The 21182-nt window shown below is 40.4% G+C and overlaps 1 protein-coding gene across 2 annotated transcripts in view; it reads right to left on the bottom strand.

Moving 5' to 3' along the window:
- The window catches only part of LOC134540128 (repulsive guidance molecule B-like), a 131297-nt gene that overhangs the window by 42040 nt on the left and 68075 nt on the right, over window positions 1-21182 (bottom strand). For both annotated transcript variants that reach the window (XM_063382652.1, XM_063382654.1), the window contains exon 2: window positions 4894-5042. In XM_063382652.1, the coding sequence (XP_063238722.1) occupies window positions 4894-4990 (97 nt within the window). In that variant the 5' untranslated portion in view covers window positions 4991-5042. The remainder of the gene's footprint in view (window positions 1-4893; window positions 5043-21182) is intronic.

The following is a 21182-nucleotide window of genomic DNA, read 5'->3' on the forward strand; positions in this document are numbered from 1 at the left end:
ATAACGGGAAACCTTTTCACAGACGACAGAGCCAAACGCCCGATCGTGCATCTTCGAGGTTTTTTTTGTTCATTGTAAATAAATATGGCGGTGTTGATAAGAGGATACTAATGGTCAATTAGGTTAGGTTAGCTACAAAATAAATACTTTAAAACATTGTGGACGGTTGATTTGGTTAGGATAGCTACATTAAAGATACGGAAAAAAACATGAACTTCGGGTAACCTGCACGTCAAACACATGTTCCATTTTAATGATGCCAACAGACCAGAAATATTAAATACTGGTGAAAATTTACTTTGTATAGCTAAATTATAATTAAGATCATGAAAGTTAAGACCTTAATAGATCAATTTTTTTTCGCTCTGATATTTATTAAAATATGTTCAGTTGTTAAAAATATGTTCAAACTTATGTTCATAAAATTTAATGGAAGGAGCTAAACAAATAAATATATTTAAATAAGACAGTAAATGTCGCCGGCAATAGGTAGGTATCTTGCTAACTTTTTTTTTTGAGGTTATTACATCCGTCCTTCGAGAAAGATCTTGGCTTGGCAAAGTTTTGACGGACGGATTTTTCCGATCCATCTTATTGGCTGCAGGTACTCGTGATTGACGAACGGATGAAGACGGATGATTGTTGAGTCTAGCTTAGTCTTTGCAAAAAAAATCGTGACTGTGAAACGTGGTTGATAAAAGTGTAAACGTCAAAACTATGTTTTATGGAAAACTTTCTGCTTGTTGTTTTCACATGGGTAGCATACAACAAACGAGCACCGTATCCACAGATGACTTGTGTCGGTCAAAACCCAAAAAAACAATACAAAAGATTTGCGCCCTTGCGAATAACCCTTAAAAAAAATGAAGGGAAAACGAAAAAGAAAAAAAAGTTCGAAAGAGAGGGGTGGAACTGAACACGGCGGATCGTTCGTAATTAGGCCACCAGATACCGCAAGGCTTTTGAAAAAAAAAACACCTCGAGGTTCACGCCACTCATCCAGGGATGTGTTTTTCACTCTGACCAAACCAGTTATATTCCCCTCCTTTTTTTTTTTTTTTTTACCTTTTTGTACAACTCGTCCAACCCCTTCCCCCACCCAACCCTGTTTCGCCTTCTTCGGAGCTACCGGAAGGACAAATTACAGTAATAGCCCCGGCACGAAAACAACCGGGGCGTTGTTAATAACTCCACACTCGTGGAACGCACGGTCGCCCTCCCCCCCCTCCCTCCTACCCAGTAGGTTTCGCCGTGTCACACGTTGCTGCTCCTATCCCCGCGACCATCTTCTCGCGCGGTGTTGACACGGGCCAATTTCAGGACCGGGTGACTTCGCCCTGCCACCTTCCTTCCCCTCACAACAAGACAATTTGCAACGCGTGTTAAGTGGTAAAAAAAAAAATAAGAATTGAAGGTTGACGCCAACCCCTATTCTACCTTGGTAAACAAAGCTCTTACCTTAATTTTCTCGCCCACAAACGAAAATGACAGTGGAGAGTTAAGTCCAATTACGACTGCGCATAAAGAGCGTCCCAACGACACGTGATGTCCATAAACTTCATTTTTGGCGTGTGACATTATCTTACAGGGTAAACATATATATATAAAAAAATGGTTGTATGAAGGCACGATACGTACACGAGAAGCCTAAGATGTACATCAAGTTCTGTCCCTGCCCGAACACGCCCGAATATTCACCTTCGGCCAACCTCGGGATTTGTTTTGTTTTTGCGCAGGAAAAATGAATTCAAATATTAAAAGTGGTCGGTTAGGTTAGCTACATTAAAACATTTTAAAACACTATGGACGGTTATTTAGGTTAGTTTAGCTACATTAAAATAAACAGAGAAATATATATATATATATATAAATGAACCCGACGTTGGCCGAAGGTGAATATTCGGGCGCGTTCGGGCAGGGACAGAACTTGATGTACGTCTTAGGCTTCCCTACGTACACATCCCGAGAACAATTTTTGGTCGTAAAGTAAACATATAACTAATAATTTTTTACAACGCTTAAAAACAGTTTTATTTTTAACAAAATACGTTACCATTATTGAAGATGTGACACGTTGTTGTTTACTATTTTTTAACTTGCAAATTCCATGACATTTCTCTGACAGTATTGTAATTCCCTGACGTTTCCCTGTTTACAGAAGAGTGGCAACCCTGATAAATAATAATAAGTATTAACAGGGGGAACGAATTTGAATGTTCTCGTGCAAAGGATTTCAATTTAAATGTATGTCTGTTTCAATGTACTTTTTTTGGGTACCAAATAACAAAAATTTTGTTGGCAGTGCACAAAACTATATAAAATTTATAATCAGTACACAGAAATTGATGGTGTTTTTTACTTCTCAAAATAATATATTTACAATATTATAATATATTTAAAATACATTTCTAGATTAGCACCATCAAGAAGGAAAAATTCATCTTATTTAGTTCAGAGCTGAACAGAATTTTTTTCAATCGATGACACTGAATTGATTTTTTGCAACTGACGTACCTATGGAAGAAAATGATATTAAAAAAATCAATTCTGCGGTAAAATATCTTTTGAAAATGTGGCTTACAATTTATTTTTGTTTATTTTCAGTATTTGGTTAAACTGACCATTTACACCCGGATATACAGCTAGTATACAGCATCAATTTTAACAAGGAATAAAATTTGCATAAACATTTAAAAAATTCATTTTTATCACTTTGGCTTTGGTTGCATAATAACTTCCTCGCTAGAGGTTTTATGTTTAAAAAAATTTTAACAAGCTTTATGGTACAACATAAATGAATGAAATTATAACCACCAAATAAATAAGTCATTTTGTTTTAAGTACAGTTTATAAACTGTAATATTCATTTAAATATTTAAAATTTATTGTGACGAGAATTGAACCTAATCAAAAAGAACATATTGTCAATCGGAAGCGCACGTTTTGCCAATTGCGTTATCAAAGTACAAAACAAATTGCTGAGAGATTGTTAGTAATTAATATAGCACGGCCAATTTTTTTAAAGTATTTTCAAAGATACAATTATTCCTTTGTATGACTATTTAAGTTTACAATCTGTATTGAAGAATAGTTTTGCTAATAAAAAATTTCATTTCACAAACCAATACGGTTGGTCCATTTATTTACGCATTTCCAAAAAAAATGCAAAACGGCAAATTATAATCATACTGACTTTCGCGTGGCCATGAATTTAAACTAAAAATTAATTCAAATAAAAATACATTAAAAACTACATACAAATGATTTATCCCAAAAAGTTAATTGCATGATTTTACGCAAGAGATAATGCCGTACGTATTTTTCGCTTCTGTCCTTTACCAAAAACTTCGTTACTTGACATAATCGTTCCACACATCGTAGCACCATGCAAAATCCCAAATATACGTAGTTGTATAATATAGTTACCACTTGTTTTCTGAAGACCATCCGAAACCTGATGACTAGCTTAGAAATATAATGCCAAAAGTGTCTTCTCTTATAACGTCACACCTTAATTAATATACACACGCGCGCAACTGGTGTATCGACGAAACCGCATATGACAGGCAGTTGCGTCATTGTTTCCAGTTGCACACCCACGTAGATTGTACACACGCAGTGTTACTTTCAACGCTTTGAAAAACCACATTTGCTCAAACACAAAATTCCGCGGCTTTGTAAATCAGTGGCGGCAGCCCGCCGACGTACACTGTCTTGTCCACGCGGAACAGCTAACAGCCCAACAGCTGTAGCGTCTGACGTCACACTCCCCCCTCCCCCTCTCTCTCACTCTCTCGCCGACGTCACGGTCACAAGCGCCCATACTTTAGCGGCACAAAAAGTTCCGGCCGCGCATTCAGTCTTACGTAGTTTATACATTATATTTCGACCTAAATACGTTTAAAATAATCGTCTGACATCGTACACTGAAATAATAAACACTGTCAATCAGAAATATTTAATTTTCATAAAAATTGTGGCCTGCGATGAAACGGCCAGTAACTCGCATTTATTCTTAACCTAAATTAAAATATAACTAACAAACGTAATAAAAATATACTAAATATTTAACAGAAGAATAAGCTTAAAAAGGAAAAAGAATTAAATAATTTTTTAAATATAATTGAGGCTAGCTCTAAAATGGCGGAGACGCAGCACGAATGTTACACCATAACACACGATAACACAGCCGCCTGCTTGCAGTGAACATTTCAGAAGCGGGCCCCTGGCCAGATGGATTTTGGCCCCTTCCCCCTCCCACAGTCTATCCCTGACTTAGGCCCTGGTGGAGGTGTGTCGAGAATGCTGGGTACCGGAAACCAAAGTAAAACGTACGTAACATGGTACGTGTGTGTGGGGGGGGTTCTATTTTACTCTAACCACGTATCTATGGATGTGTGAGTGGTTCCAGTATTCTCGATCTCGTAACAAAGAAAATCATACTTATGTGTGTATGGTTCAAGTATACTCGACTACGTATCAATGTATGTGTTGTGAGTGGTTCCAATATGCTCGATTACGTAACAAAGAAAAACACACGTATGTGTGTGTGGTCCAAGTATACTCGACCACATATCTATGCATGAGTGTGTGTGTGTGTGGTCCCAATATGCTCGATTACGTAACAAAGAAAAACACACGTATGTGTGTGTGGTCCAAGTATACTCGACCACATATCTATGCATGAGTGTGTGTGTGTGTGTGGTCCCAATATGCTCGATTACGTAACAAAGTAAAACACACGTAGTCTATGTGTGTGGTTCAAGTATACTCGACCACATATATATGCATGCGTGTGTGTGTGTGGTCCCAATATGCTCGATTACAAGGCGTGCGTGTGTGTGAGTAACCCGGTGGCAAGGAGGAGGAAGTGATAGGTGGGTGGTAACTCACCAGCCATGAGCAGCAGGAGCGCGAGCAGCCGCAGCAGCAGCAGCGGGGGCGGGGGCGGCGGAGGGGCGGAGAGTCGCGGGGGCGGGCCGCGGTCCATCACGCCCCCGGCGCGGCCGTCGCTCCGGGCCTCATGGCCGGCCGCACATCGCCTGCAACACGCGACAACCGACACTCAGCTTCGCGCACCAACACGCCGCACATCCCCTCTGCCGGGAGGGGCGCTAGTCTGTCAGTCTGCTGCACGTGGACACAAGTCATCATAGGCGTGCCTACAAGGGGGGGGGGGGGCCAGGTGGGCCATGCCCCCCCCCCCCCTAAAATGTAATCACTCAGATCGGCATTTTCTCTAATGCGTTCCGCTATTATTCGTATATTCCTGGCACCGTGACACTCAAACTGTGCTTCAGTGTTGCAGCATGCTAATTAACATTATTTTTAAAAACATTTTATCGTTCTGGAAATACAGCCGCCTTAGTTTATTTAATACATGAGATCCCTTAAAAATGGCCAAGCAAAAAAAAATATATATTTTAAGAGGTTTGTTAAAGTTATGTTGTCTGCATTCACTAAAAAGAAGTTCATTTCAAGGTAGACCTGGACCAAGCTATTGGAAATTCGAAGGGGGGGGGGAATGTGTAAGTACACTTTAAACATTCTCTATGAAGAAAAAAAAACATATTTTCAAGATTGTTAAAATTGTACGGATATAAATATTAACTAGTAAACATATCTCGTTGATACTGCACAAGAATATAAACAAGTCAATGAGTGAATAAGGCTATTTAACATTCTAAATTCAGCTTCTGATTTAAAAATTTAGCAGCCCCCCTCCCCCCTAATGAAAATGTCTGGGCACACATATGCAATTCATATACTGCCCTTATTTTGGTCTACGTGCACGCAATAAGCACAAAAACGTTTTTTTTTTTTGACGTGACGTCTTATAAATCGATGAACGCCTGCCTGCACGCACGAAAAAAGCATGACTCATTGTCACGTTCCGCCTGAGCCGAGCGTGCAAGCGAGAGCGCGGAACAAGCGACAGAGAGGCATGATCGGCTTGTGACGCATCTATCTCTCTTCCACTCCATCGGCCGATGCGTCCGAGTAGAAGAGAGATAGCGGCAGCACACAAACCTACACGTGAACTGTTCTGTCAACTGTTTATAAAGTGAAGTGAAAAAGTTAATATGTTGTTTGTAAGCAATTTTCCATCAATGTTGATCTTATGACGTTATCACGTAAAATTATCGTCCGTAAACCGAATTTACAGACAAACCACCCCCCCCCCCCCTTTTTTCCGTAAGACATAGTTTGACATAAAACCCTTTTCACAGTCACACTTTTGCAAGTGCAGGCAGCCCCCCCCCCCCCCCCCCCTCGATCACTGCCATTGCTACTGCTCATAAACATCATCCATATATTAATAATGTTCGCAGGCTTTCACGGCCATTGTCTGAAGTTGCTTGGCTTCTGTGTTGTAGCAGCGTCCTTGGCGAATAATTCACCAAATTATTCGCCATAGGACGCGGCCGCAACCCAGAAGCCAAGCTACCTCATCATCTAATTATCGTTGCCAATCATCTAAATACTTCCCCGCTTAGTTTGCAATACAGAGTAAATGGCGACCACTATATGCAAATTGATACTAACTTACCCGTTGTTTTTTTTTAGCATCAAAGTAGTTGGAAATAGGGGGTTCAAGCACAGGCGGAGGAGCCAGGAGCCCGCCATCTTGGATGACGTCATCGGCGGCCATCTTGGATGACGTCATCGGCGGCCATCTTGGATGACGTCATCGGCGGCCATCTTGGATGACGTCATCGGCGGCCATCTTGGATGACGTCATCATGACCTTTGACCTTGACCTTTGACCTTGCTAATCTATGCCAATCTACGCTAATCTATGCCAATCTATGCTAATCTATGCCAATTCGTATGCCAATCTATGCTAATCCATATGTTAATCCATGCTAATCCATATGCTAATCCATGCTAATCCATCCGCCATTTTATATTTCTAGAAATTTCCACCAACTTCGAATCGTGACGTCACCGTTGCACTTTTCGTCACGGCCGCCATCTTGGATTAGAATTTTTTTTTCGAACTTTTGAAATTCGATGTAATCATCAGCCGCCATCTTGTTTCGTCTGCTGGTGGCCGCCATCTTGTTTTCGTCTGCTGGTGGCCGCCATCTTGTTTTCGTCTGCTGGAGGCAGCCATCTTGTGACGTCATATAGTTCTGTTGGTCGCCACCAGATAGCAGCAGGGATTATTTTATTTTAACTAAAATATTTTCAGTGCCGAGGCTGGGATTCGATCCATGGGACGTGAAAACGTCCAGGATGTCGTGGTTACGAGGCGGACACCTTGACCACTAGACCACGAGACCAATTGGGATATGGTGGAATAAATAATCTATATATGCTACGTACTGACGGCAAGTTTATGATAAATGGGGGAGGAGGGTGTTTTTGCCTTCCTTAATGCATACCTAAGGCCCCACATTTTAAATTAAAATTATTATACAGCCGCCATCTTTAATTCCAGCACAGACTACCAGATGGCGCTAAATTCAAAAATTAGTTACCAGAGGCGCCGCCATCTTGGTTCTCAAGTTGGCTGGTAGATGTCGCTAGTATCGCGCGCCAAATTCAAAAATTAGTTACCAGAGGCGCCGCCATCTTGGTTCTCAAGTTGGCTGGTAGATGTCGCTAGTATCGCGCGCCAAATTCAAAAATTAGTTGCCAGAGACGCCGCCATCTTGGTTCTCAAGTTGGCTGGTAGATGTCGCTAGTATCGCGCGCCAAATTCAAAAATTAGTTGCCAGAGGCGCCGCCATCTTGGTTCTCAAGTTGGCTGGTAGATGTCGCTAGTATCGCGCGCCAAATTCAAAAATTAGTTGCCAGAGGCGCCGCCATCTTGGTTCTCAAGTTGGCTGGTAGATGTCGCCACCGTCGCCATATTTTAGTTCATACAATCGATACCAGATGACGCCACCATCGCCATCTTTAGTTCCTAGTGTTGCTACCAGAGTGTGCCACCGTCGCCATCTTTAATTCTTAAATTTACTGCCGGATGGCGCCAAGTGTTATGTAGTCAGTCTAGACAAGTCGGGATAAGTTTGGAACCTGTAGCCATATTATTATTAATTAATAATGTATGTTTATTAAATATGATAGAGTATTTATAAAATATTGGTGTTGTGTAGAGACTCTCTCTTCTTCTCGTAGTGGTGGAAGACATCTCGAAGGTAGTGTTAGAATTTATGTATTAAAGCAATCACTCTAGCTGAGGAGACTAATAACTTATAGTTACAATTCAATAATAGCGGCAATTAAATGTTTTTGAAATTAAAGCAAACAACGTAAATGTTAAACACATATTTATTTAAATCTTATTACAAACAGCAAGGGGTAAGAACAATCGATGATTTAAAAGAAGTAAATAACGAGTAATAAAATCACATAATATTCACACACTACACATCATAGTGACAAAGGCAACATTAACTCGAGACCCAATTATACATAGTAGTATGGGTGGTCGAATAGCCAGAATTTAAGTAGCTGAACATTACAATGGGCGCAATGGAATTTGCCATACAGTTTTATACATTTATCCGGCGGTTTCCATAAGTCTTTAAAAGTTTGTTGAAGCTAGGACAGTTTCTTTCATTATGTAAATCAACAATGTTGGCACTGCACAGTTCACTAAAGATACTTTTCTGTTTGTCTCCTAGGACGTATACTACATCTCCTTCTTCAGGGTTGACGATGTCACATAACACTGATGAGATTTGGTCAAAGCTCACTTCACCTTCGTTCCACGAGAGTCCATGCACTTCATAAGTCAGTTTACGATTCTCGCTTTGCGACAGCCTGTCTAGTTCGGACCAGTCACATGGTGGTTTGAATATGTATTCATAGGTCCTCAATACATCACCATCCTCGATGAACATTGCTGCAAGTTGCTTAACCACATACCCCTTTTGTGATGTGAGGCACTGAATGTTGCAGAGAAATAATGACATTTTTTTGCCAGTACTCACGATAACTGATGTGTGAAGCTGTGCTAGCTCTGCAAGGCTGATGCTAGTTCTACAGGTATGACTGCAAGGCTGCAGTGCTGATGTTGTCTCTAGGATGCTGAATGTCAGACTGGTTGTAACAACCTTTGGTGTCGTAGTACACACAAATTTACAATTCGTCTTCATCACTATCCCCCAAGCCACTATCCGTTCCTTCATCCACATCTTCGTTCGCCTCTTGCGCTTCCTTTGTGGCCTCGATGCAGGTCATAACAGCCTGATATAAATAGGTAATAAATTCCTCTTCCTCAGGGAACTCAGCGAGAATGTTGAGGGTGGAGGATGTAAGGTGGTAATGTATATCATTAAAGTCCATACCTATGTAGTGACGTACTACCTCCATTACAAATTCCCGAACATCGTCCATCGTAACACTGTTTAAATTACAATCGCAAGCACTCTCCACGTAAACACTGGTGGAAGCCATGATGATAGGAGCGTGGTTAGAAGCAGACTACCACGTTAGCATGGAGATGTCGTCAGAGCCCCCCACACCACTGGGTGGCAGTTACGGTGACTCCAGAACTCGCTCGAAATATCCTGCACAACACATTCCAAAAACATGACGTAGCCTATGGTTGACGGCACAAACACCCTGAGTGGCTCTGTGTGTTTCCTCCTGCCCGAACACGCGCTGCTGTGAAAGCCTCTTCCCAAGCACAGACGTCACTCCCGCAGCAGACAAAACAGGCGTATGCTACAGGAGCTAGAACAATTGAATAACCAAATATATTTAGACTACCCAACTACATAAATGACATGAGATAATTCCTGTGCGATAATCGTACTTTAAATGTTGTAATGTATGTATAAACATTAATCATTCCGAAGTACTTGAAAAAAAAAAATGTAAGTGAGGTGTTATTCACCTTTAGCGCTTCTCGATTTCTGTATCCGCTACCCACGAATTAAATTGAGACGGGAAACCCCACCATTTCACAAAAGACCAGCCATTTCTTCGTTTGAGAACTTTCTCCACCAAATATGTGTCCGGATACATCGTAGGCTGGATATCTTCAGCATAGAAGCCACCACGAATAGGCTTGTGGTCCAAGTCTTCGAGGTAGTAGGTCCTTGGTTCCGATTCACGAACATGTGTCACACGGAAAAGTTCAGAACTCCAATTCGTCGTGAAACCTTTCTCAAAGACACCTTTCTGCTTGGAGATTCTCACAATGTCACCAACATTAGCTTTATGCTTGCGTGTATCTTTCTTCTTCGTGTTGGTGAATACAGTCCCAAGCAGACGATCATCCTTTACATCTTTAGGCTTCATTTTCGTGGTAGAATGCACTGTGGAATTATATTCACTTATAAGTTTCGACAAAAGATCCAACCAAAAACACCTCAAAGTCTTTTACAAACATAATATTTATTACTCAATTTCTATCCTACTACAGAATCACTTGCGAAAGCCAGCAATCGTATAAACAATTAGCCCTGCATAGACGTGCAACGACTACTTCTTAGCTCCAAATGGCTCCAAATGCTCCAAAACGGCCTTCAAATGCTCCAACAGCTCCTTAACACAGCTCCAAATGGCTCCAAATGCTCCAAATGGCTCCAAATGCTCCAAAACGGCCTTCAAATGCTCCAACAGCTCCTTAACACAGCTCCAAATGGCTCCAAATGCTCCAAATGGCTCCAACAGCTCCAAAAGGCTCCAAATGCCTGACAGCTCCAAATGCTCCAAATGGCTCCAAATGCTCCAAATGGCTCCAACAGCTCCAAAAGGCTCCAAATGCTCCAAAAGGCTCCAATTGTTCCAAGAGCTCCATCTTCAGTTGGTTCCAACTGATTCCAATTACTTTTCTTATCGAACTTGGCATGATTACTAACATGTCTTTATTAGTATACATTTTGACTGGCAGTGGTAACGTATTTTGCACCTTTAAGTTATAAGTTTTATTTAGAAATCAGATTTCGATAAATGGTAGATACCATTTGGAAAGAAAATATATTAATATATCTTCAAGTTTATACACATACATTTAATTTAAGCCATTATTGTATGTAGCCAGCTTCCCTCAGTTCTTTGAGTATGAAGGATATTTCTTTAAAGTTCGAATAGTTTCCTGCACAAAGCGATCCATGTAGTAGTCGTAGCCTGTCAACCAATATGTTAGGATCTTCCCATGAGGTATAATCAAACTCTTCTGCTGCGTTCATCATCCTTGCATGTTTATAATAAATATTATCTCTGGTGTCTATCGTTTTAACACCAACCTCAAGGTCACTTTCGTCATCGCGCCAGTGATTATCACAAGCTTGATCAGGATAATTTATTTTATTACGACGTTTCCATCGTTTTGGTCTCAAACCACCATCACAGTCTTCACTCTTGCATGCTTTTGGTGCTTCAGCACAATACTCAATCATGTCAGCCTTAGATGTGTCAGCACAGTCTTCGTTCACGTCAGCTTCTGATGTGTCACCACAGTCTTCAATCATGTCAGCACCACAAACTTGATCAGGATAATTTATTTTATTACGTCGTTTCCATCGTTTTGGTCTCAGACCGCCATCACAGTCTTCGATCTTACCTGCTTGAGGTGCTTCAGTACAGTACTCAATCATGTCAGCCTCAGATGTGTCACCACATTCTTCAATCATGCACGCTTCAGATGATTCACCAAAGTCTTCGACCTTGTAAGCTTCAGATGGTTCTCCATCTTTCTCATTTTCATGGAGACGACTAGATATTGGAGTAAATATATTTTCATTTCTAATGTGGTTACAACTACCTTCGTTTGTTTTAAATTTTAAATTATTATCTTCATCTAGATCAGTAATTTTAGCATTAGCTTTTTCGCCTTCGTTCCTCTTCCGCGATGTTGTAGCCCAGTCTTCGTTATCTTTATTCATCTTAATTGTACAGGTCTTGTAATGTCTATCCAAGTAATATCTTCTACCAAAGGATTTCTGACACTGACTGCAATGAAACGGTTTTTGACAAGGGCCCAAATTACACTCGCTTCTCTCATGTCGTTTAGCATTCTTTCTCAAGGTAAACACCTTGCTACAGTATCTACAGTGATGACGTTTCGATACAGCGTCAGATCCTAAATCGGAATTCATATTAGTTACCGAGACTAATGCCAGATGCAAACTAAGAGTTTTAAATTAGATATATTACTTAAATAGAATTTTTTAATTATTTCATCAGCGAGATTAATCAGAAGCACTCGGAGAAATCCATCAGATGTCTAGTTAGGTATAATCAGAAGCACACGGAGTAAACCGCCATAATATTATCAAGAATAATCGCAAGCTCACGGAGTAAACCGCCATAATATTGTCAAGAATAATCAGGAGCACACGGAGAAAACCACCATAATATTAACAATAATAATCGGAAGCACACGGAGAAAATCATCATAATATTGACAAGAATAATCAGAAGCACACGGAGAAAACCATCACAAGTTTTCTTTGATATCATAAAAATACAGAAAAAATATTTAATAAATAACAAAAAAAATTAATAAAAAATTTTAAATGACAAAATAAAATACAAAAATACATAAACAGATTCTGCTAGCTTGTGAACTTCTCATTGTTGAGCAAAGATATAGTTCTAGTACAAGCCAGAATTTTATGTATTTTTGTATTTTATTTTGTCATTTAAAATTTTTTATTAATTTTTTTGTTATTTATTAAATATTTTTTCTGTATTTTTATGATATCAAAGAAAACTTGTGATGGTTTTCTCCGTGTGCTTCTGATTATTCTTGTCAATATTATGATGATTTTCTCCGTGTGCTTCCGATTATTATTGTTAATATTATGGTGGTTTTCTCCGTGTGCTCCTGATTATTCTTGACAATATTATGGCGGTTTACTCCGTGAGCTTGCGATTATTCTTGATAATATTATGGCGGTTTACTCCGTGTGCTTCTGATTATACCTAACTAGACATCTGATGGATTTCTCCGAGTGCTTCTGATTAATCTCGCTGATGAAATAATTAAAAAATTCTATTTAAGTAATATATCTAATTTAAAACTCTTAGTTTGCATCTGGCATTAGTCTCGGTAACTAATATGAATTCCGATTTAGGATCTGACGCTGTATCGAAACGTCATCACTGTAGATACTGTAGCAAGGTGTTTACCTTGAGAAAGAATGCTAAACGACATGAGAGAAGCGAGTGTAATTTGGGCCCTTGTCAAAAACCGTTTCATTGCAGTCAGTGTCAGAAATCCTTTGGTAGAAGATATTACTTGGATAGACATTACAAGACCTGTACAATTAAGATGAATAAAGATAACGAAGACTGGGCTACAACATCGCGGAAGAGGAACGAAGGCGAAAAAGCTAATGCTAAAATTACTGATCTAGATGAAGATAATAATTTAAAATTTAAAACAAACGAAGGTAGTTGTAACCACATTAGAAATGAAAATATATTTACTCCAATATCTAGTCGTCTCCATGAAAATGAGAAAGATGGAGAACCATCTGAAGCTTACAAGGTCGAAGACTTTGGTGAATCATCTGAAGCGTGCATGATTGAAGAATGTGGTGACACATCTGAGGCTGACATGATTGAGTACTGTACTGAAGCACCTCAAGCAGGTAAGATCGAAGACTGTGATGGCGGTCTGAGACCAAAACGATGGAAACGACGTAATAAAATAAATTATCCTGATCAAGTTTGTGGTGCTGACATGATTGAAGACTGTGGTGACACATCAGAAGCTGACGTGAACGAAGACTGTGCTGACACATCTAAGGCTGACATGATTGAGTATTGTGCTGAAGCACCAAAAGCATGCAAGAGTGAAGACTGTGATGGTGGTTTGAGACCAAAACGATGGAAACGTCGTAATAAAATAAATTATCCTGATCAAGCTTGTGATAATCACTGGCGCGATGACGAAAGTGACCTTGAGGTTGGTGTTAAAACGATAGACACCAGAGATAATATTTATTATAAACATGCAAGGATGATGAACGCAGCAGAAGAGTTTGATTATACCTCATGGGAAGATCCTAACATATTGGTTGACAGGCTACGACTACTACATGGATCGCTTTGTGCAGGAAACTATTCGAACTTTAAAGAAATATCCTTCATACTCAAAGAACTGAGGGAAGCTGGCTACATACAATAATGGCTTAAATTAAATGTATGTGTATAAACTTGAAGATATATTAATATATTTTCTTTCCAAATGGTATCTACCATTTATCGAAATCTGATTTCTAAATAAAACTTATAACTTAAAGGTGCAAAATACGTTACCACTGCCAGTCAAAATGTATACTAATAAAGACATGTTAGTAATCATGCCAAGTTCGATAAGAAAAGTAATTGGAATCAGTTGGAACCAACTGAAGATGGAGCTCTTGGAACAATTGGAGCCTTTTGGAGCATTTGGAGCCTTTTGGAGCTGTTGGAGCCATTTGGAGCATTTGGAGCCATTTGGAGCATTTGGAGCTGTCAGGCATTTGGAGCCTTTTGGAGCTGTTGGAGCCATTTGGAGCATTTGGAGCCATTTGGAGCTGTGTTAAGGAGCTGTTGGAGCATTTGAAGGCCGTTTTGGAGCATTTGGAGCCATTTGGAGCATTTGGAGCCATTTGGAGCTGTGTTAAGGAGCTGTTGGAGCATTTGAAGGCCGTTTTGGAGCATTTGGAGCCATTTGGAGCTAAGAAGTAGTCGTTGCACGTCTATGCAGGGCTAATTGTTTATACGATTGCTGGCTTTCGCAAGTGATTCTGTAGTAGGATAGAAATTGAGTAATAAATATTATGTTTGTAAAAGACTTTGAGGTGTTTTTGGTTGGATCTTTTGTCGAAACTTATAAGTGAATATAATTCCACAGTGCATTCTACCACGAAAATGAAGCCTAAAGATGTAAAGGATGATCGTCTGCTTGGGACTGTATTCACCAACACGAAGAAGAAAGATACACGCAAGCATAAAGCTAATGTTGGTGACATTGTGAGAATCTCCAAGCAGAAAGGTGTCTTTGAGAAAGGTTTCACGACGAATTGGAGTTCTGAACTTTTCCGTGTGACACATGTTCGTGAATCGGAACCAAGGACCTACTACCTCGAAGACTTGGACCACAAGCCTATTCGTGGTGGCTTCTATGCTGAAGATATCCAGCCTACGATGTATCCGGACACATATTTGGTGGAGAAAGTTCTCAAACGAAGAAATGGCTGGTCTTTTGTGAAATGGTGGGGTTTCCCGTCTCAATTTAATTCGTGGGTAGCGGATACAGAAATCGAGAAGCGCTAAAGGTGAATAACACCTCACTTACATTTTTTTTTTTCAAGTACTTCGGAATGATTAATGTTTATACATACATTACAACATTTAAAGTACGATTATCGCACAGGAATTATCTCATGTCATTTATGTAGTTGGGTAGTCTAAATATATTTGGTTATTCAATTGTTCTAGCTCCTGTAGCATACGCCTGTTTTGTCTGCTGCGGGAGTGACGTCTGTGCTTGGGAAGAGGCTTTCACAGCAGCGCGTGTTCGGGCAGGAGGAAACACACAGAGCCACTCAGGGTGTTTGTGCCGTCAACCATAGGCTACGTCATGTTTTTGGAATGTGTTGTGCAGGATATTTCGAGCGAGTTCTGGAGTCACCGTAACTGCCACCCAGTGGTGTGGGGGGCTCTGACGACATCTCCATGCTAACGTGGTAGTCTGCTTCTAACCACGCTCCTATCATCATGGCTTCCACCAGTGTTTACGTGGAGAGTGCTTGCGATTGTAATTTAAACAGTGTTACGATGGACGATGTTCGGGAATTTGTAATGGAGGTAGTACGTCACTACATAGGTATGGACTTTAATGATATACATTACCACCTTACATCCTCCACCCTCAACATTCTCGCTGAGTTCCCTGAGGAAGAGGAATTTATTACCTATTTATATCAGGCTGTTATGACCTGCATCGAGGCCACAAAGGAAGCGCAAGAGGCGAACGAAGATGTGGATGAAGGAACGGATAGTGGCTTGGGGGATAGTGATGAAGACGAATTGTAAATTTGTGTGTACTACGACACCAAAGGTTGTTACAACCAGTCTGACATTCAGCATCCTAGAGACAACATCAGCACTGCAGCCTTGCAGTCATACCTGTAGAACTAGCATCAGCCTTGCAGAGCTAGCACAGCTTCACACATCAGTTATCGTGAGTACTGGCAAAAAAATGTCATTATTTCTCTGCAACATTCAGTGCCTCACATCACAAAAGGGGTATGTGGTTAAGCAACTTGCAGCAATGTTCATCGAGGATGGTGATGTATTGAGGACCTATGAATACATATTCAAACCACCATGTGACTGGTCCGAACTAGACAGGCTGTCGCAAAGCGAGAATCGTAAACTGACTTATGAAGTGCATGGACTCTCGTGGAACGAAGGTGAAGTGAGCTTTGACCAAATCTCATCAGTGTTATGTGACATCGTCAACCCTGAAGAAGGAGATGTAGTATACGTCCTAGGAGACAAACAGAAAAGTATCTTTAGTGAACTGTGCAGTGCCAACATTGTTGATTTACATAATGAAAGAAACTGTCCTAGCTTCAACAAACTTTTAAAGACTTATGGAAACCGCCGGATAAATGTATAAAACTGTATGGCAAATTCCATTGCGCCCATTGTAATGTTCAGCTACTTAAATTCTGGCTATTCGACCACCCATACTACTATGTATAATTGGGTCTCGAGTTAATGTTGCCTTTGTCACTATGATGTGTAGTGTGTGAATATTATGTGATTTTATTACTCGTTATTTACTTCTTTTAAATCATCGATTGTTCTTACCCCTTGCTGTTTGTAATAAGATTTAAATAAATATGTGTTTAACATTTACGTTGTTTGCTTTAATTTCAAAAACATTTAATTGCCGCTATTATTGAATTGTAACTATAAGTTATTAGTCTCCTCAGCTAGAGTGATTGCTTTAATACATAAATTCTAACACTACCTTCGAGATGTCTTCCACCACTACGAGAAGAAGAGAGAGTCTCTACACAACACCAATATTTTATAAATACTCTATCATATTTAATAAACATACATTATTAATTAATAATAATATGGCTACAGGTTCCAAACTTATCCCGACTTGTCTAGACTGACTACATAACACTTGGCGCCATCCGGCAGTAAATTTAAGAATTAAAGATGGCGACGGTGGCACACTCTGGTAGCAACACTAGGAACTAAAGATGGCGATGGTGGCGTCATCTGGTATCGATTGTATGAACTAAAATATGGCGACGGTGGCGACATCTACCAGCCAACTTGAGAACCAAGATGGCGGCGCCTCTGGCAACTAATTTTTGAATTTGGCGCGCGATACTAGCGACATCTACCAGCCAACTTGAGAACCAAGATGGCGGCGCCTCTGGCAACTAATTTTTGAATTTGGCGCGCGATACTAGCGACATCTACCAGCCAACTTGAGAACCAAGATGGCGGCGTCTCTGGCAACTAATTTTTGAATTTGGCGCGCGATACTAGCGACATCTACCAGCCAACTTGAGAACCAAGATGGCGGCGCCTCTGGTAACTAATTTTTGAATTTGGCGCGCGATACTAGCGACATCTACCAGCCAACTTGAGAACCAAGATGGCGGCGCCTCTGGTAACTAATTTTTGAATTTAGCGCCATCTGGTAGTCTGTGCTGGAATTAAAGATGGCGGCTGTATAATAATTTTAATTTAAAATGTGGGGCCTTAGGTATGCATTAAGGAAGGCAAAAACACCCTCCTCCCCCATTTATCATAAACTTGCCGTCAGTACGTAGCATATATAGATTATTTATTCCACCATATCCCAATTGGTCTCGTGGTCTAGTGGTCAAGGTGTCCGCCTCGTAACCACGACATCCTGGACGTTTTCACGTCCCATGGATCGAATCCCAGCCTCGGCACTGAAAATATTTTAGTTAAAATAAAATAATCCCTGCTGCTATCTGGTGGCGACCAACAGAACTATATGACGTCACAAGATGGCTGCCTCCAGCAGACGAAAACAAGATGGCGGCCACCAGCAGACGAAAACAAGATGGCGGCCACCAGCAGACGAAACAAGATGGCGGCTGATGATTACATCGAATTTCAAAAGTTCGAAAAAAAAAATTCTAATCCAAGATGGCGGCCGTGACGAAAAGTGCAACGGTGACGTCACGATTCGAAGTTGGTGGAAATTTCTAGAAATATAAAATGGCGGATGGATTAGCATGGATTAGCATATGGATTAGCATGGATTAACATATGGATTAGCATAGATTGGCATACGAATTGGCATAGATTAGCATAGATTGGCATAGATTAGCGTAGATTGGCATAGATTAGCATAGATTAGCAAGGTCAAAGGTCATGATGACGTCATCCAAGATGGCCGCCGATGACGTCATCCAAGATGGCCGCCGATGACGTCATCCAAGATGGCGGGCTCCTGGCTCCTCCGCCTGTGCTTGAACCCCCTATTTCCAACTACTCATCAAACAGCCTATTTTTTATACAACTGTCAATCATAAATAATATTTTAATATTTGTTTTAAATTCTACTACTATTTATTATTCTAAGACGCAGCAACACTGTTCAGACTCTCTCACTTTTTTATTTAGTAGAAAGCACATTTTAGAAACAATTAAATATGGTTATATTGTAGATTTATTAAAAATCACATGCAAAACACGGAAAATTAGAAGCAAAATAATTTAGCAAACTACCCTCGTGAGGCAAGGGCGTATCTAGTGTGAGAATTCACCACCAATGGGTTTTCAAAAAAAAATGAGCTAGGCGCTGTTTTTGAGTTCTAATCCTTAAAAACAATATATATTTTTTTAATTCATTTCCCTTCGTTATTATGTATCATTTTATGATAACATGGACCATTTTCCCCTCCCTTCTGTTTCGAGCTGATAAGCCCCTGGCTCAAGGAAAAGTCCGTTTGAGAGCTGAAATGTTTAATGCCAGAGCTGCTGTTTTAATTATAAATGCCTTTGGACTAACTTTTTGCTAGATTTCAAATCAATCAAATCAACCATGGACTACACGAAACATTTTTTTTTTACTTTTTTATTATGAGATGGATTCCTAAAAGCATGATGGTTCACGCCACTAGGAGCTAAACACTTGAGATACAGTCGTCGCAGTACCGAAGACACTTCCATGTCCGTCTTTGTTCGCAACAAACGGACTTATGACAACTGAAGAAGAAGAAGAAGAAGAAGAAGAAGAAGAAGAAGAAGAAGACCGTTTAAAAGGGCGATGTCGAATCTCCAGTTCCCGAACCAAAAAAAAAATGGAAATAAAATAAGTATACCCTGAAAACCTTTTAGCACGGGTCGAAAATATTCGGTCCGATCGCCAAGTGCTTGAATTTAATTAAAGAGTCGTTTTGGATGTGGAGACACAGGTATAAGTGGAATATCAGCCCCAAATTAAGTGGGTGGAAAAAAGGGGAGGGGGGGGAAGGGGCATTAAAAAAAAGAGCGTGGGCTTATCTGCTGTTTCTCTCTTTTTCTGGAAGCGTGCGATGGGCGGGCGAGCTTTATAGGGTCACGACGAACAACATTAATTTCTTCTCTCGTTTCCAGCGGGGCTGCCTACGGAGCGAGGAAAGTAGAGGGGAGGGGGATGCGAGGTCCTTATTCGGAGGGGAGGTGGTCCGACAGGGATTGCAGACACTGCGCGTAATGACGGAGCGTGCGTAGCATGCATAATGCACGAGATTGCGTCCGAGCCGGCTACACTATCCGACGACTTTAGATGTCAAGGAGAAACAACAAGCGGAATTATTTTACTCATGAAACTGAAATACTGTTTCACGTAAATGCTTTCCTACAATTTTGAAATTTTTGAATTCTGTCTCACCGTCAAATTTTAGAGACAAGTTACATTAGCTGGGTTTACGTGAACCACGGAACGTACAGTCATAAAAAATAATCCATATTAAAGACGTTTGAAAAACACTCGGGGATATTTCAAGCGAGTAATATAGACGTTTTGTCCTAATTTTCGATGATCATAACGTTTTGTTGTACGAAAAAAAATTGGTTCGTCAGCTCACTCCCAAATACGTCGGGACGTAAAAGAAAAGCACAGTCGTATTTTATTAAATTGGCGTCAGGAATCTGTGTACGAGTCGGGAACGTTATTTGAGATAAACAAAGCCATGAGCTTTCAATACAAATGTCAGACTCAACATATGTTCGATTGTCAGGCCGTCAAGATAATACGAACACGACAGAAAAGGGAGTGGAAGTGTTTTTTTTTTTTTTTTTCAGTATGAAATCAGTAGAAGATTCATTGTCGTAGATAGGCAAGGTGGAGAGATTGTGTGTTCAGGCCTTGGCTTCATTGCGCATGTACTGCGTGCATTTTTTTGTAACCACCTAGTGCGAAGTTCGCTTACGCTTATATCGCCACTGTCCAAACACTTGTCCGCAATAAAACATGGACCAACATAGCGATAGATGTCACACCTCGACAACGCATCATTTTCGTCCCACCATGACAGATTATTTAGACAGTCCCTATCGACGAGTAAGCCGTCCAACGTTTGGACTCAAAATTTCGCTACCGCGTAATTCGCGCGCATGGGTCAGCATCCACATTTTAGTCCATGTCTTTTTTTTTTTTTTTACCTGGATCCACCTTCCGGAAAACATACAACAACGGCGCAGCCTGTGAAATGTTGGCAGGCTTGTAGCGCACCCATCGCTACGTTCCCGGGGAGTTTACAATAATTCACAGACCCCTGATCCGTAGCAAACTTTTTACCCTCCCGAAGTTTGCTTCTTGTGTGACATCGCGTCATTGGCGGCTTCAGGGCGACTTTTCGGGAGGGGCTATCGCACAAAGAAAGGTCGTAGTTGCAAAAAAAAATATGAAAGTGGTCAGATATTGACCTTGGAATATTATTTACAAATTACAGGTTTCAAATACAGAACCTTAGTAGCTCAATGCAACTTTTGATGAGATAAAAGTTTAACATATGAACTGTAATATTTAAGTAAACATAAATATGCACTAATAAATAAAATTGGTCACGGGAGGGGCTATCGCCCCCACAGCCCCCCTTCTGGAGCCGCGCTTGCTTCGCGTCAGGATTAATAATAATAATAATAATAATAATAATAATAAAAACGTGAGCTAGTCTTTCAGTCCCGCCAGAGATGTGTAACAACAAACCTCTGTAACGAGCTGA

This window comes from Bacillus rossius, chromosome 16 (genome assembly GCF_032445375.1).
Source record: "Bacillus rossius redtenbacheri isolate Brsri chromosome 16, Brsri_v3, whole genome shotgun sequence".
Taxonomy (NCBI): domain Eukaryota; kingdom Metazoa; phylum Arthropoda; class Insecta; order Phasmatodea; family Bacillidae; genus Bacillus; species Bacillus rossius.